This window comes from Podarcis melisellensis, assembly GCF_964234715.1.
Source record: "Podarcis melisellensis genome assembly, chromosome: 10".
Classification (NCBI taxonomy): domain Eukaryota; kingdom Metazoa; phylum Chordata; class Lepidosauria; order Squamata; family Lacertidae; genus Podarcis; species Podarcis melisellensis.
Window position 1 is genome coordinate 44,559,600 of NC_138542.1, and position 27,591 is coordinate 44,587,190.

At 41.1% G+C, this 27,591-nt stretch overlaps 3 protein-coding genes and 1 long non-coding RNA gene across 12 annotated transcripts in view; 3 read left to right on the forward strand and 1 right to left on the reverse strand.

Moving 5' to 3' along the window:
* The window catches only part of LOC309379487 (suppressor of cytokine signaling 1-like), an 11,751-nt gene extending 6,941 nt beyond the window's left edge, over window positions 1–4,810 (forward strand). For all 4 annotated transcript variants that reach the window (XM_081928717.1, XM_081928719.1, XM_081928718.1 and 1 more), the window contains exon 4: window positions 1,387–4,810. In XM_081928717.1, the coding sequence (XP_081784843.1) occupies window positions 1,462–2,022 (561 nt within the window). In that variant the 5' untranslated portion in view covers window positions 1,387–1,461 and the 3' untranslated portion in view covers window positions 2,023–4,810. The remainder of the gene's footprint in view (window positions 1–1,386) is intronic.
* Window positions 4,811–5,677: 867 nt separating this feature from the next.
* On the forward strand, window positions 5,678–21,020 carry NFAM1 (NFAT activating protein with ITAM motif 1). 2 transcript variants are annotated; one of them, XM_081928707.1, is made up of 7 exons: window positions 5,684–5,810; window positions 8,934–9,062; window positions 9,595–9,936; window positions 10,268–10,380; window positions 12,185–12,271; window positions 15,695–15,781; window positions 19,788–21,020. In XM_081928707.1, exons 1-7 carry the CDS (start codon window positions 5,756–5,758, stop codon window positions 19,860–19,862), a joined length of 888 nt encoding a protein of 295 aa, XP_081784833.1. In that variant the 5' UTR covers window positions 5,684–5,755; the 3' UTR covers window positions 19,863–21,020. The 2 variants fall into 2 exon arrangements, with proteins under 2 accessions (XP_081784834.1, XP_081784833.1); XM_081928708.1 differs by lacking the exon at window positions 8,934–9,062 and having other exon boundaries at window positions 5,678–5,810; window positions 19,788–21,017.
* Window positions 5,810–27,544, reverse strand: LOC309379497. The gene is made up of 4 exons (XR_014172512.1): window positions 27,273–27,544; window positions 26,380–26,514; window positions 10,296–10,367; window positions 5,810–7,823 (listed from the first exon to the last, which is right to left on the reverse strand). It is a non-coding gene; the product is annotated as an uncharacterized lncRNA (long non-coding RNA).
* TCF20 (transcription factor 20) overlaps window positions 26,532–27,591 on the forward strand; it is a 186,565-nt gene continuing 185,505 nt past the window's right edge. For 4 of the 5 annotated variants that reach the window (XM_081928632.1, XM_081928637.1, XM_081928643.1 and 1 more), the window contains exon 1: window positions 26,532–26,754. The gene's annotated coding sequence lies outside the window, so the exon portion shown is untranslated. The remainder of the gene's footprint in view (window positions 26,755–27,591) is intronic. The other variant, XM_081928638.1, reaches the window with a different exon arrangement.

Consider the following 27,591-nt stretch of genomic DNA (forward strand, 5'->3'; position numbering starts at 1 on the left):
GTAACATTTTAAAAATAAAATGCCTTGAATGTGTCTTCAGTAACAACCGGTGAAAAGAGAAGGCCACATCCTTTCCTTGGGGTTGATGGAAACACTATGGAAGTAAAGGGTGTGGCAACAGAAAAACATCACTACACATTTAAACAACGCCCGCAATGCACAGTGTGTTCACGGGCAAGTAGCATGTGGTCTTACACTGTGCATTGCGGGCGTTGTTTAAATGTGTAGTGATGTTTTTCTGTTGCCACACCCTTTACTTCCATAGTGTTTCCATCAACCCCAAGGAAAGGATGTGGCCTTCTCTTTTTCACCGGTTGTTACTGAAGACACATTCAAGGCATTTTTATTTTTAAAATGTTACTGTTGGGCAGAAGTGCTGTTGCACAAAACAGCTGTATTAAATAATAATAAAGCAGCTCCAGATCCTTTCCTGGTTTGAAGCAACATACACTAAAAAACAAACAAACAGAAGTTTGCTCTTCTTTGCAAATCTAGTATATCTTCAGAGCAAGAATTACATTTTAAAAAATATGGGCAAACTACTTGGAGCAACACAGACACATTTTAAACTTGCTTTTACTGCTCTTTAGTGCAAATCTGGCATATTATGTATTAGGTTGTTTTTTAGTCTTGGGTCTATATCAGTTTTTAATGTTTGTCAGTCACTTTGAGTTCATTTTTTCAAAGTGACATAATAATAGTATAAATGTGGGTCCAGTTCATTTATTACGATTTCACAAGCAATCTGTGCCTTTTGTCAACACCTGCAGTTGGAAGTATACTGTTTCTAAATAGTTTTAAAGGCACTGAAAATAAGTTTTAATAAAATATTTTATTGTTTATTTCTTTACACCATGATATGAGACGTTAAGAAAAGAGTTTGATGGTTCTTGGAAATGTGGAGAAATTGTTCTGAAATGTGTGTTAAAATTCCAAAGGACAGTGGAAACTTCAAATTCTGCCAGAAACTGGGAGTGGGGCAGTTATGAGCTATTTTGGTACAATTCATAACTATTGTTAGTCATGCCAGAACACTGAAGGCAACCATGTTGAAATAATCATTCTTTGCTGCCATTTGCTGCAAGAGACTAACATGGCTGCTTTCCCACCTGGTACCCATCAGATGTTTATGACTTAAACTCCTATTGTCCCCAGTCATCTGAAGGGCACCAGGTTTGCAAAGCAAGTGTGGACTTCTGGGGTAGGGAAATAAACTACATACTAGTGCTCCCCAACTTTCTATTTGTTTGGTTTTTACAGTGGTATTTTGATACAGCTGCTTCTGTCTTTGATATGCCATTGCTTACCTTCAATTCATCCCTTTTGCCCAAGTAAGGGCCCAGAACTTACCCTCTCATTTGTGTGTGTGTGTGTGTGTATTCGCAGGACTGAATATAAAGACAGTGGTGGCATCTTCCTGTGATTTGCAGGCTTTCTGAGAGATGATCGGAGAGAAGGCAGATGAACAAACTCGGCAGCTTTTCCGCTTCACAGAGGCAACACCAAGAGTCTCCTTTTAGCCCAACATCAACCAGATTGCTGTCTCACTACCGTGCATTTCGTGATCGTGAATGGGAAGTGGTGGAACGGTCGCTTGGCCTCCTGCAGGCCAGTGGATTTTACTGGGGCCCTTTGTCTGTTCATGAGGCCCATGCTAGGTTACTGCAAGAGCCGGTGGGGACCTACTTGCTGCGAGACAGCTCTCAGGGAAACTGCCTTTTCAGCCTCAGCGTCCGCATGCCGTCTGGACCCGTCAGCCTCCGGATCTCTTTCAGCAAAGGCTACTTTTGGCTGAAGGACTGGTTTTCGGACTGTGTACTGAGGTTGCTTGAACTAGTGGTGGCGGGAACCAGGACTAAACCCCTCCACTGTGATGCAATGGGAGAAGCTCCTCTAGTATTTTCTGAGCCCCTCTGCAGGGAGCATAGGGCTGTGCCCACGCTGCAGGAACTCTGCCAACGCGCCTTATCTGCTTCCAGCAGGACTGGGCGGGGCAGTTGTTGGACTCTACCTCTTCGTTGACAACAGAAATGCCAAAATGGGGGGGGGCAAAAATATGCAAATATTGATGACGCCAATGCGCTAACAGAATGAGTCATTGCTTTTCCTGCTTTCTTAGGGTCTGTTTCAATTTCCTTTTATAGGCTAGAGGTAAACATTGCCTTTCATCCGCAACTTGGTATTCCAGCTGCCTAAGCCAGTCTTTCCTGATGGAACATTGAAACTTGGTTTCAGAGATCTGATGCTGAGATAGGACTTAGTGTGTAGAAGTTGAATGCTGATCTCTAGAACCAGAGAGGCACTGCTCTGTGTATATGGGAGATTATTGGAAAACTTAGGCTGCTAACACTTACCTGCGAGTAAGCTTCATTGAACTCAACAAAACTCACTTTGAGTTGACATGTAGAAGATAGCACTGTTATACTTGCAACCAAGCCTTCTTCTCAGTGGGGCAGGTTCAGCAGTGTCTAGCTTTCTCCTCCATGCATCTCCCTAAATTCTCTTTCCCACTGGGTACTGTCCTCATTGTGTCAGGGTAGGAAATAGAAGGCTTTTATTTTAGCACTTCCCAGCAACTCCATTATTTGGCTTAAGATTAGCATTATTTTATAAGAAAAATGTGAGTCTTTAATACAATAGTTGAGATTATTGTATTTGGTGAGTCACACTTGTGGAAAAATGGAGGAATTTAATGAAGATTAAAAAGAATCTATATCAGATTAAAGTAAAACCAACCAACCCCCCACTACCTAAAACAAGTGGTAGCCAGTGTACAAGGGATTCAGTCGAGAATAAGAAATGAAAAAGGTGCATATTCAGAGTAAAAGGGTAAATAGAGGTTTTCACTTGTTCCAGGCTTACTCAGACTATAATCTTGTACCCGCTTGCCTGGGGACAAGCCCCATGGAACTCAGATTGAACATCCATGTAGACTTACTATATAGGATCACAGTATAATAATATTTTAGTAATTGTCTTAATCTGCAGTAATTAAAAAAGGTGCCTGAAAAGCATTTAATGGTATTTATTTAGCGAGTCTTGTAAAAAAGTGTGCTGCTGTCATTCAGTGGGGGAGAAATGGGAAGAACTCTTCATTAAATGTGTTCATCCTCCTTTTTGTACAGCAGTATTTTCATAAAAGTGAACTCAATTACTGTAATGTATTGACTTCTGCAGTTTTGTTATATGTAGACTGTTTGCAGCATCTGGATATATAAGTGTATTAGTGGTGAATCTGGATTTTGGAAACCATAACATGGTTTTATGCTCATGATTTATGCCACTTGATTAAAATTAACACAGTTGTTTGGGGCATTTTCATGGCTCCTGCTACAAACAAAGGAGTACAGCAGGAGGCTTGGAGAAGCATATCGAGAAGAGCCATCTGAGCAGCATCTTCAAAATTCAGGGCGACACTGGGACTAGCCTAGGATGGAATTTCTTACTTCAGTGGTCTGCATAGAATGATGGGTGTAAGAGCACCAGAGGCCTGCTATTCCACCATCCTGTTCTCAGTGGCCAAACAGATGCCTACATGATCCACAGACCCCTTCAAATCTCTGGGGTCGTTCAAGACTTAGTCATACATTACTTAGAATAGGCCCATTGGGATCAATGGGATTAAAGTTAGTCATGACCTGCTTAAGTGTCGTTGATATCAGTAGGTCTACTTTAAGCATGGCTAATTCTAAAACCAACTTTTGTCACCCGTACACTTACCTGGACGCAAACCTCACTGAACTCAGTTGGAGTTGCATCCGAGTAAACATGCATAGGACTTCACTGTTGTACCATTCAAATCAAGGACAGATACCGACCGGAATAAATGTATCCTTTTAGAACGCTGATTGAAAGATGACCATCTTTCGCAGGAGCCAAAAAACCAATGGAGAAGGCAACTGTCTGATATGTAGTGGGAAGGAGTTCCAAAGGGCACATTATGCGGAACAGGCCTCCGGATCAGATGGTATCTGCAGAACTCAGTGGTTGGCTGGGGATGAGACAATCTCTTAGGTATCCTGGTCTCAAACTGCATAGGGCTTTTTACACCAGCACCTTGAACCTAGGCCTAATCAACGACTGAATTTTTAGATCCTTTGCTGCAGCAATGGGGAACCTGAAGCCCATCAAATATGGTTGGTTTACAACTCCCATCATCCCAGGCTGGCTGGGGCTAATGGGATTTAGAGTCCAACAAAAACTAGAAGACCACAGATTCCACAGCCAAGGAATGCCTTCCCATCATATGTCAAATAAGCAACTACAGTATCTGACTTTTAGAAGACATCTGAAGGCAGCCCTGTTTAGTGAAGTTTTTAATGGTTGATGTTTTATAGTGTTTTTAATACTCTGTTAGGAACCGTCCAGAGTGGCTGGAGAAGTGTGTAGGCTTGTTATAACTTCACTCTTAAGTATCCTGGCAGCTAATTTACAAAGAGAAATAGAAAACTGTTATGCAGTGCCCCCTTGTGAGTGCATATGCCACACAGTCTTATCTACGGAGTGTCTTACACCTATCTCCTGCCTCTGTTACATTTGAATGGAAACTTCTCCTCCTGATGGCTTTAATTACAATTTATTAGCAACAGCAAACTTTTGATACAGATCAGGGTAGGAAATAATAGCTGAAAAAGTTGTGAGGATTTTGCGGGTCTATCTTTATTTCTAGCAGTTCATTGTGTTAAGCGAATGTGACAACTTGAGCGTCGGTTCTTGGAGCATACTGAATTTGATTTTAAGGTGCCATCGCTGTAATCTGATGTTGAAAGATCTTGACAGGCTGCAATAAATAGTTGCCTCTGCAAAATGACATCAGCTGCCTTTGCATTTAATTGGAAAATAGATATTCTTAGTGGCTGCATGTTTACCCGAGCATGAGCATCTTCCAGAGCTAGTAGTTATTGGCTGTGATATCTTTTGGTGGACAGGGTTCAGCAAGCGGAGATTGTCTTGTGGCAGGCCACCCCAATCCCCATGCGGTGCAAGATTCTAGGGGTTCCAGGTGCTTACCCAGGATTTGGCTTCCCTGGAAGGAGAGACCATGGTGTCTTCATGAAATATTGTTTTATTTACACCTATATACAACCTGAGCCTATAGTGGAGGGGCCACAGCATTAACACCCAGAAAGTCTTGCTTCTCCCATTGTCACAGCCTTGGATCCAAGCAGATATCCAGCAGGGCTCTCCCTCTCAGGCATCTGCCTGCAGCCTGCTTGTAGCCCAGTTCAAACATACAGGGGACTCCCCACTTACACAGGGGTTACGTTCCAGCCTCCCCCCTTGCAGAAGTGAAATTGTGTAAAGTGAGGAGACCCTCTAAACACCTTTTAATTGCCCTCTTTTCCCATAGAATGTGCTCTTGTTAGTTTAATGGATTGTGCTGTTCAATTTCTCTGCCTCGTTTCATTTGCCAGCCCTGGTCCTGCAAAATAGGAGATAGCTGAACTGTAATCTGATTTTATAGTTTTAACTCATTTTTACTTTCATTGTATGAAGTTTCCTGCACACTGCTTAGAGACAACCATAGTAAGTGGTAAACAAACTGTTAAAGTAATTTTTAAAATGCACAGAGCCCCCAAAGCAGAAAGCACTGAATACAGCAGAAAGGGCGGAACAAGGAACAAACGACCAGTAATGTATTGTTTTGTTCCTCCTAAAGCCATCCTCCCCACCCCAAGAAAAGGGAAGAGACAGAAAGACATTTCTGAGTAAGAGTACCTCTTAGCTCAGCCTATACCTCTTTTTACATGCTGCCATGGCCTCCAGTCTATATACTGTTATCACACTTCTCTGGACTCTTCAAGATGGTGGTAAGATCATGTCTCTCCCCCCCTTTTTTCTGTCTAATCTCTCATTTGTTCAGTCTGGGAAAGCCTTTTCACTAGTCTCTTAAAGCAGTAGTATTTTCAACCATTTCTGCTGTATATGATCACTTCTCCATTTCTCTGTCCTTTTCTCTCCTGTTCTCTATCCACTTATCTTTTAAACAAGAAAAATAAGAATAAAGCTGGTGCCATTGGGGTGATCTATCTTAGATTAGATAGAGTGTGGCTTGTCTGTGGGTCCAAATTTGTGGGTGTAAAATTGAATAATAGTTTGTTTTTATTCTCCTTCTCCCCATTAACTGATAAATGCAAGCTTACCCTGTGTGTTCTGAGTTGAAAGTGGGAAGGGGAAATATTAACATTTTGTAAATAATGAAATAATAAAACCCACCGACTGATGGTCAGTGCCTTAAGGCAAGCAGCCTTTTAACACTTTCCAGAACTGACAAAGCAATCGAGCATTAATGGGTGTAGTGAGTGAACGTATTATGTGAATATAGTGGTGAGTAGGGTTGCAGAAAGTATTATAGCAATTTCCCCCCTCCCTCTCTCATCAAACTTGATGGGACTTTAGCTAACAATCAGTGATATTCCATGTATATATTGCTTATGTGCTCCAGATGTTTCACATACATTATCAGTTTTAGTAATTCTTATAGCCTAGGGGTGGAAAAACTTTTTTTTTAAAAGTCCTGAGGGCCAGAGAGAGAACACTGAAGGGTTGGATTTGGCTCCTGGGCCTTAGGTTTTCCATAACTATTGTCTCTGGGCCAGAAGAGTTGAGTGCTACCACAATGACTGTCAATAACAAGCAGCTTTCAATGAAAAAACACATCTTAATTATGTTTAAAATAGCCAGAAATATGTAATATCCAGTTTGGGGCTATAGGGTTCACACTTTTAACCCAAATTGCGCTTGAGGGATCAATACATCCAAAGTGTATTAAAATAACTTTTGGCCAGAGAATGTACAAAAATCAGTCAAGATATGCATGTTCCCCAAAACATGTTAGGGCTATGCAGAAGGACTAGATAATGTACAAAATTCAATCAATATTTGCATGTTTCCCAAAGCTCGTTGGCGCATTTATATATTGATTAGGAAACAGGAACAATTTCCTCTATGAGGCCTGGTGAATGTGCACAATGGCTGCTTGTTATATGCATTAACCAGTAATCTAGCATTCCCCATAACACACACACACACATACACTACAAGGTTGACTGTGTTTGGGCTCATGGGGAGATCTTGCTTTTAAGAGGGAGTTGGGATTCTATCAGCAGGCTCTTGAATTCCTGTTGGGTCCTGCTTAGGGGTTCATCAACAGAAATAAGCAAGCCATACACAGCTATTTAATGTGTTTACACTGGTAAGATATCTTCCAAAAATAATAATCAAAATCACAAAGGTTCATGTGAACCTCATCACCATCCAGCCTCACAGAGCAGTGGCAAAGACAGACATTGAGCACCCATCCACTACTTTCAGCTTCCTGGAGCATGAGACAAAAATAGACAATATGCTTTACGAAACAGCCAGTTTTGAAACTGTTCTCCCCCTGCTCCCATTATGTCTTTGTCATTAAACTGTAATGCAGAATTGCTGCAAACTGAGTAAACTGGCCACTTCCGCCCATCGCTTTCCACATACCAGAATTTCACATGAACAGTAGTAAGTGGAGTGTGGGGGAAGAAGAGGAAGTCAGCGGCAGCAAAGATGATAAATTCCCACAGTGTTCTGCTTATGGACTCTGCTCTGCGTATCATTTGAAACTTGCTATTTCTAGTTCAGACAGCAGTTTTTAGAGTCAGCACAATCCTCTTTCTGTACTCCAGCACTTCGCTGGGCATCTTCCAGGTTGGGAATACCCAGAATTGCATTGGTGATATCCGAATTAATGGAACAGAGACAGCTGGCTCCCAGTTTGCCCTTGTGTGTAGGTTCTACATATGGCAGTAAGGCATGGGGGGTGCAGATCTTCAGCTCCTTGTCTAAAACTTTGTGTAGAATATTTAATGTCAGCATTCAGATATTTAATTAGAAGTAAACATTTCTACAGACATAGGCTTGGCTCTCTCCTACACGCTGTGGGGGAGAGGGAGTGTGTTCTGCTGAATGTAAAGCTAGGTGCACTGTGAACTGTCTTGGTCAAAAAGGCAACTAGATTGTGGACTTGTGGTTAAGTCCACCATCTTGTGGTGTTGACCAATGGTAGATGCACACCTGGAGTATTGTGTCCAGTTCAGGAAGCCACAATATAAGAATGTTGAAAAGCTGGAACATGTGCAGAGGAGGGCAACCAAGATGATCAAGGGCCTGGAAACCAAGCCTGTTGAGCAATGGTTGAGGGATATGGGTATGTTTAGCCTAGAAAAGAGGAGACTGAGATGTGGCAGCCATTTTCCAGTATCTAAAGGGCTGTTACATGGAGGACGGAGCAAGCTTGTTTTCTCCTGCTCCAGAGGCTGGGACCCAGACCAATGGCTTCAGGTTACAGGAAATTAGATTCCGACTAAACATACAGAAGAGCTTTATGACAATATGAGCTGTTCGGCAGTGGAATAGACTCCCTTGGAAGATGGTGGACTCTCCTTCCTTGGAGGTTTTTAAGCAGAGGTTGGATGGCCACCTGTCATGTATGATCTACCGGTAGTTGAGATTCCTGCATTGCAGGGGGCTGGACTAGAATGACCTTTCCAGCTCTATGATTCTATGATCTAGCGGCAGATTCCTGAGTCATTTGCAGTAGATTGGCCAGAATTTCTGACTCCCAATAGCTTAACAAGAGCAACAGCAAGATGACTTTTCCCATCTAATTAGACTGCTTTACTGAAGTTTGCATGAAAGGACTGAGCACTCATAGAATCAGAACTGTAGAGATCCTAGTTGCCAGAGGATCATTTCGTCCTGCCTCCTGCAATGCAGCAATCTCAACTAAAGCATCTCTGACAGGTGGTCATCCAACCTCTGCTTAAAAACCTCCCAGGAAGGAGAGTTCACCACCTCCTCAGGGAGTTCGAGTTCAGATCCTGAAAACAAATTGCTAGACACACAGTGTGTTCACCCTGTTCTTTAATTCTAACTCTATCTTTTGTACCTGTCTCCAGCTGGTGGAGCTTTGGATTCTTGTAAAAAGCTAAGTAGATCTGACAACTTGAAGTCCATCCACCCGTGGTGTACACTCCTCTATTGTCAGACTACTCAATCTGTTGTCATCTCACTCCAGTTCAGAGATGGTAATACAGTGGTGCCCCGCAAGACGAAATTAATTCGTTCCGCAATTTTTGTCGTCTAGCGAATTTTTCGTCTTGCGAAGCACGAAATCCCATAGGAATGCATTGAAAATCAATTAATGCGTTCCTATGGTCAAAAAAGGTCTAAACAAAGCCAAATTTGGTACAACAACAGTTTATTAACTGCTCTTTAAAGTCACACATACTGTAAAGAGCAGTTCAAAAACTGAAGGGAAAATAAATTAACTTTATAAACAAAACATGTCTTTGTTTTTAGACGTCGTGAGACGTTTTCGTCTTGCGAAGCAAGCCCATAGGGAAAATTCGTCTTGCGAGGCAAATCGAAAACGGAAAAACCTTTCGTCTAGCGAGTTTTTTGTCTTGCGAGGCATTCGTCTTGCGAGGTACCACTGTATTTGCATCCTTCTTACAGGCTGCTCTAGGCTATGGGCAGATGTTGCCAAAGTATAGATGACTGAGCAACTTTTCTCAATCTTGATAACTGTAAAAAAATTATATTTTCCTCATCTACCAGGGACTCTCCACGTGTATAATGACCGTCTAATCAAGATTGCTTTTGCCAATGAAGAAATTAATGCACTCTGCAAAACAAACATAATGTATAAACCAGATTATACAAAATTCATCCTTAGCTATTATCGGATTGACTCGGAAAGCAAGGAGATCACAGTCATGCAATCTCTACAGTCTGTGGAAATTCCTCCCGGTCGTGAGAACCAGTCAGAGACATTAAATTATCCATTTAAAATAAAGCCTTCTATGCATTCCTCTGTTTCTGGTACCTACTACTGCAAAGCTCTTTGGACACTTAAAAACCAAGTAAGAAGGGGAAATGGGACATTTATCCTTTTCAGAGGTAAGTTCTTGAAGGCAAGTCAGCGGTGGTGGGTTGAACAACAACCGGGGGTGGGGCAGGGGTGGTCAATCTTGTGTAAAGGCATTTAAAACTTTAGCTACCTTTATTTGAATGTATACTATAAGCAGACAAATTACAATGTCTAATTGCAAACAAATCACAAACTCTTAAAGACCAACTCATTTATTCTGATGTAAGCTTTCATGGACTAGCAAATAGGTATGAGGCTTTGAGTTCCTTGAAGGAAAAATGGGATATAGATTTAAAACAATGAGCCTTGGCTCCCAGTTACCGCTTATCTGCATGTTTGGCTTTCCTCATTTTCTTGCAGAAAAAGGATATACAGAGCCCCCTCTTACCATGTGGCTGTGCCTTATCACCATCACCATTATTTTAACTGTTGCAAGCATCATGGGAACTGTCCTTCTGTTCTGGAAGAGAGAGGCAAGTAATTCTTACTTAACATCGTGTTGTATTTGCTACAAAATGCAAAAAGTTTTGCAGCATCAGCCACTCAGTAGTGCTGAATATTAAAGTCAGTTACAAAATGCTTGGAATGAGGGGTTCTACTGATTAAAAAAAAATCTTACTTGATTAATCAAATTTTAATTTATTAAGATTGAGTTGATTAATCAATTAAATCTACATATGTTTGCATGTGGCTAACATAACAGTTCTGGAGAAAAATGCATTATTTCTTTGTCTGTAGAAAGTGAGTATACAGGCATCATCTTATCATCTTCAAGAGGGACCCCACCCTCCTATGGGAAACGGATGTTCCCTACCATCTGCAGTTTTATATACATATACATAACATTTTAATTCATGTGAAAAAACATATATTTAATTATTGAAGTGTTTCCTAATCAGTAATGCCTTTTTGGTCTATGAAAAAATTGTGTATAATAAAAGTACCTGAACTTTTACTTAATTGAAGATTGCAGCCCTGTTTGGAGCAGAAATTGATTATGTGTTGGCTACTTGGCCAGCAATAAAAATTCGTACTGTTTGTAAACCAAGAGAGTTCATATCATAGCACTGTTATGAGTATCTGTATGAGTATCATAGTACTCATAACATAGTGCCAGTTTGTGGGCTTCTGGTCGGCCACTGAGAGAACAGGATGTTGGACTAGATGGGACCAGAGGGGCCATTGGCCTGACCCAGCTGGCTCTTATCCTCATACTTCCCTTATCCTGAATAGTGGGAAGTCCTAGACAGCCTTTACAAGGTCAGTGTGTTCTTTGGAAGAGAAAACACTGCAGGCTTAGACTTGTGGTAAATTTGTGACAAAATGTCTGCAGATTTGAAGGTTGATACTTATATTGTATTATTTATTAAATTTTGAACCTGCTCTTCCTCCCAAAGGAACCCAGGGTGGCAAACATCATACAACACAACGCAATAAAATTATAATAAAAGCATATTCAAATCATTTAAAAACAATTGGAAACATCAAAAACCACTAAGAACATTAAAAAAAAGGAAAATGGCCACATGCCTCACGGTTAATTTCAAGGTTATCAGGAGCAGTATATTTCGGCTATTTAAATGCTTGTGTGAACAGTAATGTTTTAAAATTCTTTTTTAAAGTTAATAAGGAGGGTGATGAAGGTATCTCACCAGGCAGAACATTCCAGAAATGGGGAACAAGCACCAAGAAAGCCTTATCATGTGTGAGCTCCAACTGGGCAGCACCCAGCACCACCAACAGAGCCTGCCAATCATATGGCCTGAGTTGGTTGATATTGGGCAGACCCTCTTTTACTTACTTGGGTCCCAAGCCATTTGGAGCTTTATATGCTAGAATTTACACCTCGATTTGGGCCTGGTAACTCAATGATAATTCAAAAGCAAGCGTGCACACCCAGTGCTAATCCCACTGACAACCTGGAAGGTGGAGATGACTGACTCGCACTTCCATTGCTTTGAATGGGATATTAGATTTCCCATTGACCTCCATCAATATGCCTACCGTAAGGAAGTTTTAGCTGCAACGGACAGTCAGATGCCCTTGTGCTTCTGTAATAGTTCTGGGGCATTGCCTCTGAACTCAAAGGTCATTATGTGGACAGTTCCTAAGCTTTGGTTTATTATTCACATCACAAAGGGATAGCTGTATTCAAAATCCTTTCAACTCCTTTGAAAGGTACAACCTTTCTTCTTCCTAACTCTTTACATGTTGAATTTATGCTTTGCCATTTATTCCCATTCATCGTATCCTCACAAATTTGTGGTGTGGCCTCAGTGGAGACAGATCAAGAAGTGCCCTGCTCAGAGGCCGGCCCCTCCACACACTTCAGGCAGCTCAGAACCTCCAGAGCCCTCATATGTTGTGAGTATTACTGTATATCAAGAATGACTTTTTGTAGCAGCCCTATTCAGAAGCCATTAAGTGTAACATGGTAGAGGCTCAGGGGGATGAATCCACTGCAAAGTTCTGCAGAGAGGGAGGTTTACTATGTCTAGCTGTACGTGTGAAGGTTCCCTCTCTGTAGACCAGGGTTTCTCAAAGTGGTCGATATTGAACCCACCCCCTGCAGGGGTTGAAGGGACTATCCAGGCATTGGGAAAAGACCTAGGGGTCAAAAGGGGCCTGGAGTGGGAAAGAAATGTATGAGGTACAGTGTGAAAAATTTAAGAACTATGAGCCTCAGAAATAAATGACATGAGCATGTACAGAGTGTACCCCCCTTGCTCTTCTGAACAACACTGAAAAAGGTTGATCACCAAAGAACATGGTGACTTACAGTAAGACTCTAATTCATAAACCTGCAGCCCAATATTCACATGTTTGCTAAAGCCCATCAGGTTTCTCACTGGAGAGTATGCTGTATATATTATTTTCACAGAATCATAGAATTGTAGAGTTGGGACCCCAAGAGTCATCTTGTCCAGCCCCTTGCAATGCAGAAATCTTAGCTAAAGCAACCATGTTTAGCTAGTAGATAATCATAATGCTACTAGATAATTCTGCAATGATTAACGCATCAACTCTGTCATTGAAAAGGAACTTCATATTCACTTTCTATTACCAGGTCTTTCCTGTCAATTCCATCCCTTAAAAGAGGGATATATGCTATATTACTTAGTAAGCAACAGAGACGAAGAAAAGCGTCTTGGGCATCTTGAATAAATGCATCTTCAAATTTGTTACGTATTGTTGAAAGCTGAAGTGCTCTGAGCCATTGAAGATAAAACAGTAGAAAGCCATGCAGCTGTGCAAGAGGAAAATTGCTCTTATGACCTGGGTGGGAAATAGAGTTGAGCCGAGATTTGGATTAGATGCTTTTGGAAGTTGTATTCTATCCTTGACTATTAGATGCATGAGCAATAGGTTTTAATTACGGTTTATGGTTACCAGTCAATTCAAAGGGTGGTTGTTAAAGGTATCATTTCATCTTTCCTCTTGCTGGGAGAAAAGATGCACAGGGCATACTGTCATTTGATATCATGCTTTAAAATAACAGCTGAGACTCAAAGAACAGAGAAGGAAACTTTTATCTAGTTTTGTCAGGTCTGGGGTGCTGGCAACTGTCAGGAAAAAGGCAAGAGCTGTAAACCACAAGTTAGGAATTGGACACAGTGAATATTGCCATGCCTCATGAAAAGTCCCAGCTAGAACAGGAAGCCTGTACAGGCCTTTCTAGTCAGGGGCTACCAGTGGGCAGCCTGGGTGAAAAGAGGAACTTCAGGGCAAAAGCAGCTTTCGCTTCCCAGCAGGTGGGACTTATTGGGGGGGGGGGAGACTGTGGGGAGGTGGGCACAGGGCAAACATAGCAGTGAGAACACCCAAATGGCTGTTCTTACAATACTAAAAAGGCCTTGGGCTGTTCCTCAATGCACCTCTCTTCTCTCTTGGGGTTCACACCATGTTTTAGCTATCCCTTGCCTTCCCTACTTCTGTAATATCCCCCCGTTATGTTGCTACCTACTGCAGTGGTGAGATCATCTTTCATTTAGTTAATTCACATCCTCTGTCAGTTTAGGGTAGTGCTGGTGTGTTCATGGCTGCAGTCCCACCTAATAAAAAACTTCCCGTCAAGCCTAAATCCAGCTGACTGTTATTTGGGGGTCCTTTCATCTATGCCCCCCCATTTTTCTCTCTTCCTGCCTTTTCCCATCGCAGTCACAGAAGGAGAATTGATTCTTGGACAATGCTGTGCGTTATCAGTTTGTTTTGAAGTGAGTGGTGGGAAACAGAGTTTGACAATTTGTTCTTTTCCTCTTGCTGCGTCACTGAGCCTTGCAAATCCTGCACGTTCCCCGTTCTTCTGTTAATGCCACCTGTCTTCCCGCATGCTGAAGCTCCTCCCACCATCCTGTTGCTAGGGGAACTGCCACCACGACCATGGCAACCTGCCGTTACCATAAACACACATAAGTGCTGTTTTGGGTGCCTTTTTTAGATAAGAGACTTAACATCAATACATCTGACATACATATTTAGTGGCAAGATGTTTCATCTCTTTGCTTGTGCTTATTTGCAGACTCGGTTTCTCAGTTCTGGGTATTCTGAGGCGCTGCCTGGGGAGTGTAAAGAGCAGACCCCCCTTCTTCTCCAGCCTTTCTTAGTGATAACTAGGAGGAGCCTAAGCATGGCTATTGCGTTCTTAAGGCAATTGTTGGGATTAAGCGTAGGGTGGAGTATTCTGCTGTATTTCCAAAAGATAAAAAACTGGATCAGCTAATCCATTTTTCTTTTAATCACCTAAGCTGCAATCTTAAAACGCATTTACCAGGGAGTAAACCACTGCTGGGCAATGTGAAATGTACTTCCAGTGTAGAATAGTGGTTAGAGAATTGGACCTAGGACCTGGGAGACCAGGGTTCAAACCACCATTTGGGCATGAAGCTCACTGGGTGACTTTGGACCAGCCAGTGCCTCTCAGCCTATCATACCTCACAAGGTTGTTGTGGGGATTAAATGAGGATGGGGAGAACCATTTATGCCACCTCAAGCAAAAGGTGGGATAGAAATTCTATAAATAAAGTATTTCCTTGTAAATATGCACAGGATTTTGTTGTTATATAGCTCTGTCTCAGTGTCAGGGAATGAGTCATTTTAGATTTGAATATATTTACATGAATCCCTCATGTAGCATAGTTATTACACAAATTGAGTTTATAGTCAATGTCTCACACCAAAATATGCTGACAATTCATGACCCTCCTGTGAGGCAGGGAAAAAGCAGCTTACGAGATACATGAGGTCCCTGGCTAAACAGTTTCAAACCAAAGTCTAACACTCTTAACTGTTAGGCTACAAACAGCTGGTATGTATATAAGAATGATCTAAGGGTTATTTCCCCTTCCGTGAGAAGTGACAATTCAAGTTAAAACAAATTAAATAAACCCCAATATACCTTCAACCCTGTGCAGAAAAGATTCTTGTCAGATTGTTTTCTTTTCCCTCAGACTTTAATTCAAGGCTTGCAATATTATAAATGTTTGAAGCCTTGGTTTCTAGTGTTGGGCCAAGGAGTAGGACATCAACAATGTTTGCTTGGTGCCCAAACTGGTTAATAATGCAGAGCCATTCTCATGAAGATCTCAATTTCCCCTATCCTCACTTGGGAACCTTGGGGGATGTACATAATTTAGGGCAAACCCCTGTGCACATTTACCTGGGATGAGAATAGTCTATTATTGAGATCCCAACATAGAAATATAAAACCATTGGTAGGAATTATAATTTAATTTGTATGTATAGGATATTATGATTAACACGTGTCCTTCCCCTTCCTTCCTGCTTCAGGAATTAGGACCCCGGGAACCCGATGTCTATTTTGCCATTAATAAAAGTACAGGTAGTCCATTGCACAAAAAGGTGCCAGCAGTCAAGGTAAGTCTGATACTTTTATCCCCATTCGCTTCTGGGTTGGCTGCTGTTACAGAAGCCATATGTGTGATGGGAATGCTAGCAAGAACAAACACATTATAATCTGCAGATCCTGGCTCACCCAACTCAGCCAAATTACTTGTCACCATCAGTGGTATCTCCTGTCTGAATCCTCGACTGACAGGGTATGTGAGGTATGCTTCCTGGTGTTCTGAACACTGCATAGATAACTTCTACATTCTCAAGATTAAGACAAGCCACTTCTAATAATACATTTTATCTGGGTCATGTGTATCCACTACTAAGGCAGAAGCAGCTCTTCAGGGTCAATAGAGGATAAAATCTATACAGGTCAGGGGCTGCTTCTCACCATTGCACTTTAAAGGTTCCTTGTGCTTCCAGATCAGCTTGTCAGGTAGACACTGTTGATCCAGTTTTTCTGGAATGGTTCAACAGTAACGTCTTCCCAGCAGGGTAACCAGAGGACAACTTTTAATCGAATTAAAATAGCCCATGACCAGGTCAACCTGATATAACACCTTCAAAACTTGGGTTGCATGTATATGTAACTATCTTGAACTGAAGGCATAACATAATGGTATGACCAGACTGAGGGCAAGTCTGAAAATGTATCCCGAAGTGGTCAGACTTCAGGTTTGCAGGATCTGCTTTGTTTTTCACTAGAAGACTCAGATTCACTAACCAGAAACAGGTGCAAAATAGTGGCTAAGGAAGGTGGATATAGATTTTTTGCCTCCGAGGGCATGTTCAGTACTGTACCAGAAATGGAGTTCACAGACATTACTGATCACACACAAATTTTGGGTATCCCTCCCCCCCCCAGCATATTTCCCGTTTTAAGCAGCCTAATTTAGAAGGGGGAGAAATGGTTTTGTTGCCACTATGCTTAACCCATTGGGAATTTCGATGATCTGTAAATCATCTGGAGATCTATCTGTAAATCCCAGTCTGACTTCTGGCTGCCTGTGCTCTACTCTATGGTGTTTCGGATTTTTTAAAAGAAAAATCTTGCCTCTCCATTGTTGCATATGCAATAAATAAAAACCATTGAAAAATGGAGTCACAGAAATATCAATGTCCAACGGGTGCATACTTTGCCAAAACAGAACTCATTGAAAGAAGCAGGGAGCAAGTGCTGAAGAATTCACATCATCAAGGCTACAAAAAATCCAGTTAACCAACCACTACTGGTGCCTTTGAAATGAGAAAGAATGGAAAAAATGAAGAGAGGGGGAGTACCTACATTTGCACATGCACAGTGCCCGGATAGTGCAGTCAAATTAATTCTGCTAAAGGTAAAGCAAAATTGCACTGTTAGCAACCTGCACTATGAAGAGATTCTGGGTTATTATGTGTACTGTCATGTATGCTATGTACGTTGCCAGAAAATGGAAAGAGAATATGTCAATATCTCCTAGATCAGCCAATCATGAAAAGGTTTTCAATCTTTTGGGTTTCACAGAACTCTTCAGGCAAATTGAGGGTTCAGACCATTAAACAACAATATAATTTAGACCCTTATACTTTGAATTAGCAATGTGCTTTCTGTGTATTAGAACACTATGTAGTAAGAATCTCCTGTACCTCTTCCAAAATAGAGCATATTTCATTATGAGCTAATTCTTCTAACTCAAGTTAGAAAGGGAACATTTGTACTTGACTGTCATTTATCTGGTGTCTTGTTTCTATGCTTGGCTCTGAAAACATATAAAGGTTGCCAGCGCATCTCTCTCTAGGCAAGTCCAATTGGAATGCCAGCTGCTTAATTTCCAGATTATGCCTATATTGCTCTTGGGGCCAATTTGGATGTTGGTTGTTCTCTGGAAATAGCAGATGTGGAGTCAAATGCAACTCAGCATACCCACAGAAATATAATGTGAGAATTAGAATTGTGTGTATTTCATCCATGCACTAAAATGTGTTTCGGAGTACACACATCAGAGTACAAGTGAGACCCATTGTTGCTGGGTATTATGTCACTTTTTTGGGGGATATGCAGAAACATGAATGATTCCCATATCTGCCAGAAGAAAGTAACCTCTGAATTGCCTCTTGCCAATGTTAAGGTAAACATATGAAGCCAAACTGATGACTTTGACAGGTTAGGCCTTCAATGTTTTTTAAACTGAAGAAGGGAATAGAAAAAATGAACAACAACAAAAACAACAACAGTATGGTAAATACAGAACCTCCATTATTCTCTGTGAACGTCTACACACACTTCACTTCACTTCACTTCACTTCACTGTACTCATAGCATTCAGTATTATATGCCACCCCCTTACCCAGGGCCTGTATTTCCTGTGTTTCGAGCTCATTATCTCTAAATCAGAACAAATGGCAATTCACTGAAAACCTGAATTGCTGTTTGCTCCAAATGAGTGCTAAAGAGTGGGTTTCCTTGGGGGAAAGCAGTAGGACAAGAGGAATGTGGATAAGCCCTAACTGCCTGAGGGTTTCTTTTTCACATTGCTATACCTTGTGAAGATATCCTGAATTGTTAATGTTAGCGGTTTGTAACATCCATATGAAGGTTCCCTTCTTGGGTGTCATCCAGGTCCTCATGGCCTCCCTAACAGACCTGCAGCTATCCCATGTGTGAGGTCCTGTTCCATTGCTACTTAAACTTGGGTTGAAAAGTAAGAGGTGCAAGTTCTCACAGGAGCATAGAAAACTTCCTTATAGCAGGTCAGACTACTTTCCCAGCAATGTCAGTATTATCCAATCTGATTAGCAGCAGCTCCTCAGGATCTCTGGGGAAGATTTCCGCTATCACCCACTACCTGATTTTAAACTGGAGTTGCTGGGGCCTGAACTTGGGACCTTGTAGATGCAAAACACATTCTCTGCTGCTGAGCTATGGCCCTTTATTACTTATTGTGGAACACATACCACAACAAGATCTGTCAAGCCTGCTCTATGTTCCGTTTTAGAAAGTTGGTGAAGACTTTATTCTAGCAAGCTTATGGGGGCGGTGGTTAAAATGTTTAAACTGTAAATGTTTAAGTGAAGTATTAGCTATTTTTTAATCTGCACATTTTAATATTTTAAGGTTCTTTTTAAATTTTTATTGTTTTATTTCATTTCAATACCTCTCTCTCTCTCTCTCTCTCTCTCACTCTATATATAGATATTAAAAATCTCAAAAGCAGTTTACAGCCTACATAAAAACATCAAATAAAACATTCCAGGATCAAACACTCCAAAAGAAGCTCAAATAGAAAATGTACATTCAAAGCAACATAATTAACAGGAAACTAAAATATTATCTTAAATATTTCAAAATAAGACCTTACTAAAGGAGGTCAAATATAGAATACACATTCAAAACAGAATAATTAGCAAGAGAATAAAATCTTGTTTTAAATATAGAACCTACCTGCTGCTGTCAGTGGTGGTTCATGGCGGCCGATGGCTGTAGGAATGCAGTCTCGATGGCCCGGGTTGACTCTACACTAAGTGACTTGGGTGCCGGCAGAACAAGCAAGGGGGTCTTCAAGTCTCCATGTGCAACACTAAGTGCACACTTTGCAGCACACTTGGTACATCACCAAGGTGCTGCCTAGGCAGCTTTTCACTCTATATACCTGGTGGAAAAGCAGACGATTGCAGAGTCTCAGTCTGATGGCTATCACCTGGAACAGAGTGCAGCCACACCACCTTCCTAACAAGCCCAAGCCCAGTTTTAACTGCTATCTTGTTTTTATGGGATGGATCCCTCTGCCAATTGAAAGGGCTCTTTATATTTATGGACAGGGTTCTGCTTCACTAACTGGATGTTCCTACAGATGAAAGGGAACACTGAAACATGCTGCACTGCTCTTTTGAAGCTGTAACGGTTGTAACAAATAAATATTTACTTTCTATTAGGGCTGCATCCATGGCATGTCCTCCAGTGCATCTATTCCAGAAACTGATTGTACCATTATATATGGGGTCCTCTATTCCAGAACATAATGTTTTTTACCCCTCCCCTGCCAATTTACAGGTGTCTCAACAGATAACGCAAGAAATCACAGATGTGTATGAGAACAATACAGCAGATTTGTATGAGAACATCTAAGGAGAGAGAGCTACACTGCACAGCCCTGCCTTTCTCCAGAGCTCAAAATAAGGTTCTGAATTCTCAACATGGAACAAGCGGTACATGCAAAATGTTCTACTGATATAGATACAGGTAATACTGATACACATCAACACATGGAGCAGCCCAGTATTGTTCCTAGAAAATCCAGCTTTTTGAGACACATGCTTTATACTGAAGAGAATGGGCTAAGAAAGTGGGAATGGGAAAGAAAGAGAGATTTGGGAGAAGAAAATGGGAATCTCCTGAGTTTGGTATGATTTTTTTAAAAAATATTTAAGATTTTCAATTATATACATTTCACTACTTTTACAATCATTCTAACTCTACTTCCTCCTCTTTCTGCGGTTCCTTGAATTTATTTTTTTTACATTTCCTACATATTCTAAATTACCGGTAACTTTAACTTGTTCATTTATTCATCTACTTTAAATATATACTCTTATAAAATTGCATGTTATTACAATAATCCTGCCAATGTTCTTATCTGTTTGCAGTTTGCTTGTAGATATTCAATAAACCATTTCCATTCTTTTATTTAAAAATTGTTATCTTGATTTCTTATTTTTCTGGTAAGTTTCGCCATTGCTGCATATTCCATAACTTTTTGTATCCATTCTTCTTTCATCGGGACGACTTATTTCCATTTTGGGGCAAATAACATTCTTGCCACTGTAGTTGCATACATGAATAAATTTCTATACTTGTTTAGGTAGTTCTAAACAATGAATAAAAAAGTGCAGATGCCCATGCATTAGATTTTTGTAATGAAGTCCGAAACTTAGACCTGTGCAATTATGATAAAATTCAAACTGACCTGGAGGTTTCTCTCAGTTTTAGACAATATTTTGTGTTTGGGAGAAGAAGGGCAAACTAATATTGCAGCCCTAAGAGGCCTTTTGTTTAAGCCACAGCCAAAAAGACTATTATAAGTGTTTTCAATATATACAAATATTCTAAAGAAAATTTTGTGCCCATGAATCAAGGACATTTTGTTTGTTTGTTAATCTTCAGAAATGCATTGACATAAGAAGAAACAGCAAAACTTTTTTCTTTTTTCTTTAGCTTAGAAGTCTGCGGGCAGGAACCATCTTATTTGCTAACATTATGTTGGCTGTTCTTTGAGCCTTTTGGGCTGAAGAGCAGGGTAAAAATGCTTTGTATAATAGATATAGGTTATTAAATATTAAATTATTATTATTAAATATTACATGTTTCCTAGAACCCCCTCTTAACAGCAAATCCAAAGAATCCATTTTGGGCATTGTTAACGGAGAAACCTGAGGGCTCCCTTGGACAAAAAAAACAAGGACACCAGCCAGGAATACCAGAGCAAAACAGCAGCCAGTAGGCTTGGTCTTTATTGAAGGCTGTTGTGACAGGACTCTCACCTGCCACATGGTGAAACAAGATGGAAGCCCCGAACAAAAGAGAAACCAAACTTTTATTAGCTGCTAATCCCATGTTACACCCCCTCCCAAACTACATCACTAATACATCATGGTCACATCATGAAAGGGGAGGTCTGGTGGCAGTAATCTGAGCATCCTGGACCCTGCCCCATGGTTCCCCTTGCCAAGCACCCATCAAGTGTAACAAAAGAGATATTTATATTTCCCTGTTTCCCAGCCAAGTTAATCACACCATTTTGTCTTCATCTGGGTTTGTTATTTCTGGAATGGCTACCTGTCTGGCACTCAGGTATCAGGATGCTCAGGCAGAGGGGCTGCTGAGTAGCTGAGCTCACATGTCTGTATGAATTTCTAAAGTTTTCCCAGTGAGCCAGTACATACCGTAGATACATTTATCAGTGAATTGTTTACATTTGGTATTGTGCAGCAGAGGCCCTTTGAATAGATAGGAAGAAACTGCGATGAAGTGTTTTGTGGGGACAAATCACAAAAGTCACAAAAGTGATTGTGCTGATTTTGGTAGTGGGCTGCATGTGCATGATATCTGCTGGAGGGGCAATCCTCCCCCTGCAACCCATACATTAATTCCTGCAACACTGTCCCTCAGGAAGAAACTACAGATTCCAAAGAGGAGCTATATTAGTCTCTTGCAATGAAAAACTTAGTCCTATAGCAGGCTACTATTAACAGATTTTAAAGACTATTGCTTTAACAGATACCCTATTTTTCGCTCTATAAGACGCACCAGACCACAAGACACACCTAATTTTTGGAGGAGGAAAACAAGAAAAAAAAATGTTCTAAATCTAGGAAGCCAGAACAGCAAGAGGGATCGCTGCGCAGTGAAATCAGCAATCCCTCTTGCTGTTCTGGCTTCGGTGATAGCTGTGCAGCCTGCATTCACTCCATAAGACGCACACACATTTCCCCTTACTTTTTAGGAGGGAAAAAGTGAGTCTTATAGAGCAAAAAATACGGTATATTAATACCTGTCCTTGTGAAAGGAAAAGTTATTTTATCAGATGCATGACATGGGCAGGAGAAGTATATAACATGATTTTGTATGTCATAAAATGTAATCAGATATTCAGATTTTGAACAGTGGGGCTGAAAGACAAAGGAAAGCTTGCTGATAGCAGACATAAACTACAGGAATCTGATCCAATCAGTCAACTGAAGTTAATTTGTGACTGACATCAATATGAGCTTGCCATGCTCATCCCTTGTCTGATAACACTCAGTAGGGATATAGTGAAGCTTTAGTGGAGAACATTATGAATATGAATCAGCAACGGTGTCACCATTGGGAGAAAAATATATTGAGTTGCATTAACAGAAATGTCACACACCAGAAATAAAAATAATATGATTCTACCTGGTACAGACTTGGTTGGCCTCAGCTGAAGTGCATTCAGTTAAACATACCATAAGAAGTCTACAAACTAGTCAGGATCCAGAGATCTACAGTTGTGGTTTTAAGAGTGGGATGCACACATTAGGCCTTCACAGTATAGAGGCAGAAATAGTGAAGACTTGACAGTAGTTTGAAATACCTTCAAAGCTGCCACAAGAAAGGGTTGAGGGGAAGGAATGTTTATCAGAAACCCAAAGGAAAGAACAAGAAGCAGTCAAGAAATGTACATTCGGATGGAACAAGAGATGATGTAAGTTCTCCAGCACTGGCTTTGAAAGAATTTGTATATTTCACGAATGGATTACAACTAGCAAACTCTGCCATTGTGTCGTGTTTTGTTGCCAGAGGATACTCATCCCTTCCAGGTATTTTATATGGGTTTTCTTCACCCCCTCCACCAGTAATAGAAGGGAGAGGGAGGATGGATTTAAGAAAAGCTGTCCCTTAAGCCACCAGATGGTGCCCTTGATTCTCATTGGCTGTCTTCTCTGTAAGTCTTTACCTCTGCCAAGATCTTGTGCTGCTCCTTCCACTAGTGGAATTGTATACATTTAGTCCACAACAAATGCAATCAGCTTGTTTATCTGTGATATTATTGCTTCCCATCATAGTTGTGACTATGCCTGTTTGGACACAGGTGTTTCACCAAGTATCATGCTACAACATGAGATAGTAAGTTCAGGGTACAGGCTGAATGTCAGCAATAACATCTTCAGTATTCCATACCATTCTAATATTAAGATTTCAGATGGCATGTTTATATACTTTCATGGTGGCATGGATTGGAACAGGTCTACCTACCTATCACAGTAACATAGACACTAAAATGGTTTGGCCTAAGGGTTAGACCAACAGAGGCTACTGACCTTACTCAAAGCGCCGAACAAAGTCTTCTGAAGTAAAAAGGACTGTTCTTCCACAACTCTTGAGGATTAAGCTCCAAAGGGACGAGGCTTAGGTCCAAGCTATCTGAAAGACTGCATTCCCTAATATGCACCTGCCTGGGTTTTGAGATCTTCAGGGGAGCTGCTCCTCTCACAGGCACGCTTGATGGGGATGCAGGAGAGGGCCTTCTTGGTGGCTGCTCCCAGACTTTGGAATTCCCTCCCTAGAGAAGTTCGGCTGGCTCCCTCCTTGCTGTCCTTCGGCCAACAGGTGAAGACTTTCTTTTGACTGCTTTTAATTAAAGGGCTGGTGCTGTGCTGTTTCTATTGTAATTATTGGTATGTTTTAAGCAAATTTTATATATGATTTTAATTCTATCAATGTTTAATTGTATTTTAATGATTTAGCCTTTTAAGTTTTTAGTGGTTCTTGTTTTTATCTGTAAACTGCCTTGTGTCTCATCAGGGGGGAAAAGCGAGGTATAAATAAATATATAATGAGGAAGATGAAGAAGATGATAATTTTGCCCTACTTTGTCTATGGCATCTCATTCACCAACCACATGTTCGTAAAGATCTTGATGCGGCATTCTATCAGCTACCACAGAGATGGAAAATCAAGAGATAAGATGCAAATTTCCTTATTGATACACAGGGCTTTTCCAGACTTTGTGGCAGTCTAACAGCATAGTGCAATTGTTGGGAGAGTACAATTATTTTCGTCTATTAATAAGCAAATGTATATTATATTAGCAAGAGTAAATTCCCATAAGCATTAAGAGTAGACCTGTCATAAAGATGTCTGTGGACCACCTCTGGAGGTTCTCAAGACCTTCTTCAAAGGCATCTCTAATCTATTAGGAAGTTACTGTTTATTATAAATTTCTTTCAAAAATCAATAGCATTTTTCATCTAACCATATAATGAGTTAAGTAAAGCATTCTATACATCAGTCCTGAGAAACATACCACAAATGTTAAAAAACATAATAACAATCCCTGTTAGGATATGTTCACGTTACCGCTCACTTCGTATCCAGTTTCCGAATCAGATTGAAACTGCTTTAAGAAAACACAAGCCAAAGAGCAATATTTGTCAAGAAACCACAAAATCAATATGGATCATGGCCAATGTTGTATGAAGGTGGCTTCAAAAATTAGCAGCGGGGGCAGACTGGATGAGAAGTAAGCAGTTATATGAAAAGACTCTAAATCTGCTCCAGCAGAGCAATCTCCTGCCCACAACAGAGCCACCACTTGGGAAACCTGATTACTTTATATAAATTAATGTTGTTTTTCGTGAATTTTACAATATAGTGTCATGCTTCCTTGTTAGCTGCCTTTGATTTGTATCCTGAAAGACTATAAAAATAACCACTAGTAGCAGTAATTAAGAATGATAATATTTGGGTGTCCCAAAGGTTAGTTTGTGGTGCAAAAGTAGCTAAATATAAACGTATTTAGTTTCCTTATTTGATTTCTTCTCTATTTAATTGTATGTTTATTATCACATGTAAGCATCTTATCTGTATAATGCAGAGGTAAAATGTCTCTTCTCATATGTTTTTGGACACCTGACTCCCATCAGCCCTAGCCCCAGCATGTCCAATGGTTAGGGGAGGTGGGTGTTGCAGTCTGCCAACATCTGGAGGGTCACAGGTTCCCCCCGCCTGTTTTGAGGTATGTTTTATTCTTGGCCATGGGACATGATGGTAAGGCACCTTGTTGATGACCATCTTTTGATGGTGTGGATGCTATAACATGGTGTGGCCCAAATCTAGCATTCTTCCAATCTATTTCTGATTGATTCCTGATAAGATTTCTGGGGTCCTATTTTGTACTAGGACAAATATTTTGCTAAGGTACCTCACAGAAGGCAGGTTCCCCTGATAACATGGACATATGATTTTGAATAGCCTTAAGTGTAAAATTACTTTGCTTTATATCCCCGTTTGTTTTATTCTGACTGCGGAAGGATCGCTGAAGTAGAGTGAATTCAGATCTGCAGAAAGGGAAATGGGCCAATTTCCAACCTGCAGTTCCAGGAACTAGTTTTTAAAATTTCTTCGTTAATTTTCATAAAATCTATATACTGCTCCATCAAACAATCAAAAAACCTTGAAGTGTTTTACAAAAAAAGATCAAGAATTAAAATCAGTGCTTTTTTTCTTTAAAAAAAAAATTAGGTGTACCCTCATTTTCCTACTTGTATTGAAATACTGCCCCTCAATGAGGCCAAACTTAGATTCACAAAATGTTTAGGGTTATGCGTACCCCTGCGTACCCCCCAGGGAAAAAAACAGATTAAAATTATCACAAAAATATTACAAACGTACTTAAAAACATACAAAAAGTTTAAACCACAGAAGAATAGACGAAAACGAATTAAAGCTCCTACAAATGTTCTAAACGAGTGGGTAGGCTTATCTACCCGCCAAAAAATAATATTGTGAAATCGCCTGCCTGACATCAATAGGCAGGGAGTTCAGTTAGCACGGTGGTTCAGTCAGGAAAAATCAGAGCAAGGTTTTTTGTGTGTGTGTTTGGACACGTGCTGCACTGAGGCAGAAGCGACCCGGCTTTTTCTGCTGCCTTCCCAGACTCGGTTCGAGGTCCTCTCCGCAAAGACTTGGGAAGCAGGGACGGGAGGGCGCAAAGGAAAAGGAAGAGCACATATATATTTGCACGTCTGTACATCTGTGTGTGTGTGTGGTGGGGAGAGACTTGCCCTCCTACTCTTCAAGGCATCACTGTGAGATGCCAGACCCTAATCAACAGCACCGGTACCTCCAGGCTCGATCCTCATCTTCAGCCCCGGCTGCCGCGAAGAGAGCCAAGCCCTGGCAGCGGCAGCTGCGCTCCTCCTCTCTGTCATCAGCCAGTTTGGCCTGACACATTGAGTAAAGGCAGCCGAGTATTGTCCTAAAAGCGGAGGGGGGGGATAGAAAAAAAGAGAGAGAAAAGGAGGGGTGGGAATAATTCAATCAATCACATGACTTGACAGGATTTCTAACCATTTTCTTTTTGTGTGTGTGTGTATGCAACAAAATCATATCTATATATTAAAAAAAAAAACCACACACACAGCCCCCCTCCCTCCCTCCCCCCACACAGACACACACACAAAGGAGCTAAGATGGGACAATAAGGAAGCATCTCAAGGTAAGAATGTCCTCCTGGAGGGAAGTGATCTTTACAGGCTTCAAAGATCATTCGTCCTCAGGCTACATCGCTTGGGGGCTGGGGAGCGGGGCTGGCTCGGTCTTCCTGCGGCTGATGTGCCCAAGGTCCTCAGCAGAGGGGAAGGAGTCGTGACAGGGGAAGAAAAGAAGCTGCTCCTTTGCTCCTACCATGATTGCTCCGTTCCCCACGTTTCCTTTTTTTTTTGGTGGCTGGGGGGTGGAAGAGAGATGTAGGCGGAAGGGGCGCGGGCAAGATTGCTAAGCTCTTGGAGGTGTGATAGAAAAACTTCCCTTCCCGAACTACTCAGGTTTTAATGGCTCGATAGGAGGAAATGTGGAAGGAGAGGTATCCAGAGCCAATTCCCATGGGGTAAAACAACAAGCAACTCCTGGGATCGGGGGCGGGGGGAGGAAGAACCCCAGAAAGTGGAAACAGTTTTTAAAAAACACGACCTCTCTCTTTCTTAAGGTGCGTCAAATAGGATGAATATAACATACACATATGAAATGGATTTCTTCTCGTCTTCTTCCCCCATCCCGGAATTTTGGCAGGTTAATAAAAACAAAACAAACTCTTTCATTTGACTGCGCGGGAAATGAAACAAAAATGAAAAGACTCATCATCTTGGCGGTGATGAGTCTTGAAGGAAAAATACACCACCACCCCTTTCCGTGTAACCTGAGCCCTTCCCCCTTTTGGAAGGGATTTGAAGAGCAGGCTGTTGTTGAAATGTATTATTGAAGGCAGAAGGGAGGGAAGCGGTTAGTGGGGAAGGATCTGTCGAGCCTCACGTTTCACATTCTTTAGCAACCTTCC

Bases quoted from the DNA above. Each gene is read 5' to 3' on its own strand.
- NFAM1 (XM_081928707.1), top strand. From the start codon at position 5,756: ATGGCCTCCAGTCTATATACTGTTATCACACTTCTCTGGACTCTTCAA. The intron at 9,063-9,594 runs GTAATACAGTGG...CTCATCTACCAG, and splicing joins CTCACTCCAGTTCAGAGATG to GGACTCTCCACGTGTATAAT. The intron at 10,381-12,184 runs GCAAGTAATTCT...GTGTGGCCTCAG, and splicing joins TTCTGTTCTGGAAGAGAGAG to TGGAGACAGATCAAGAAGTG.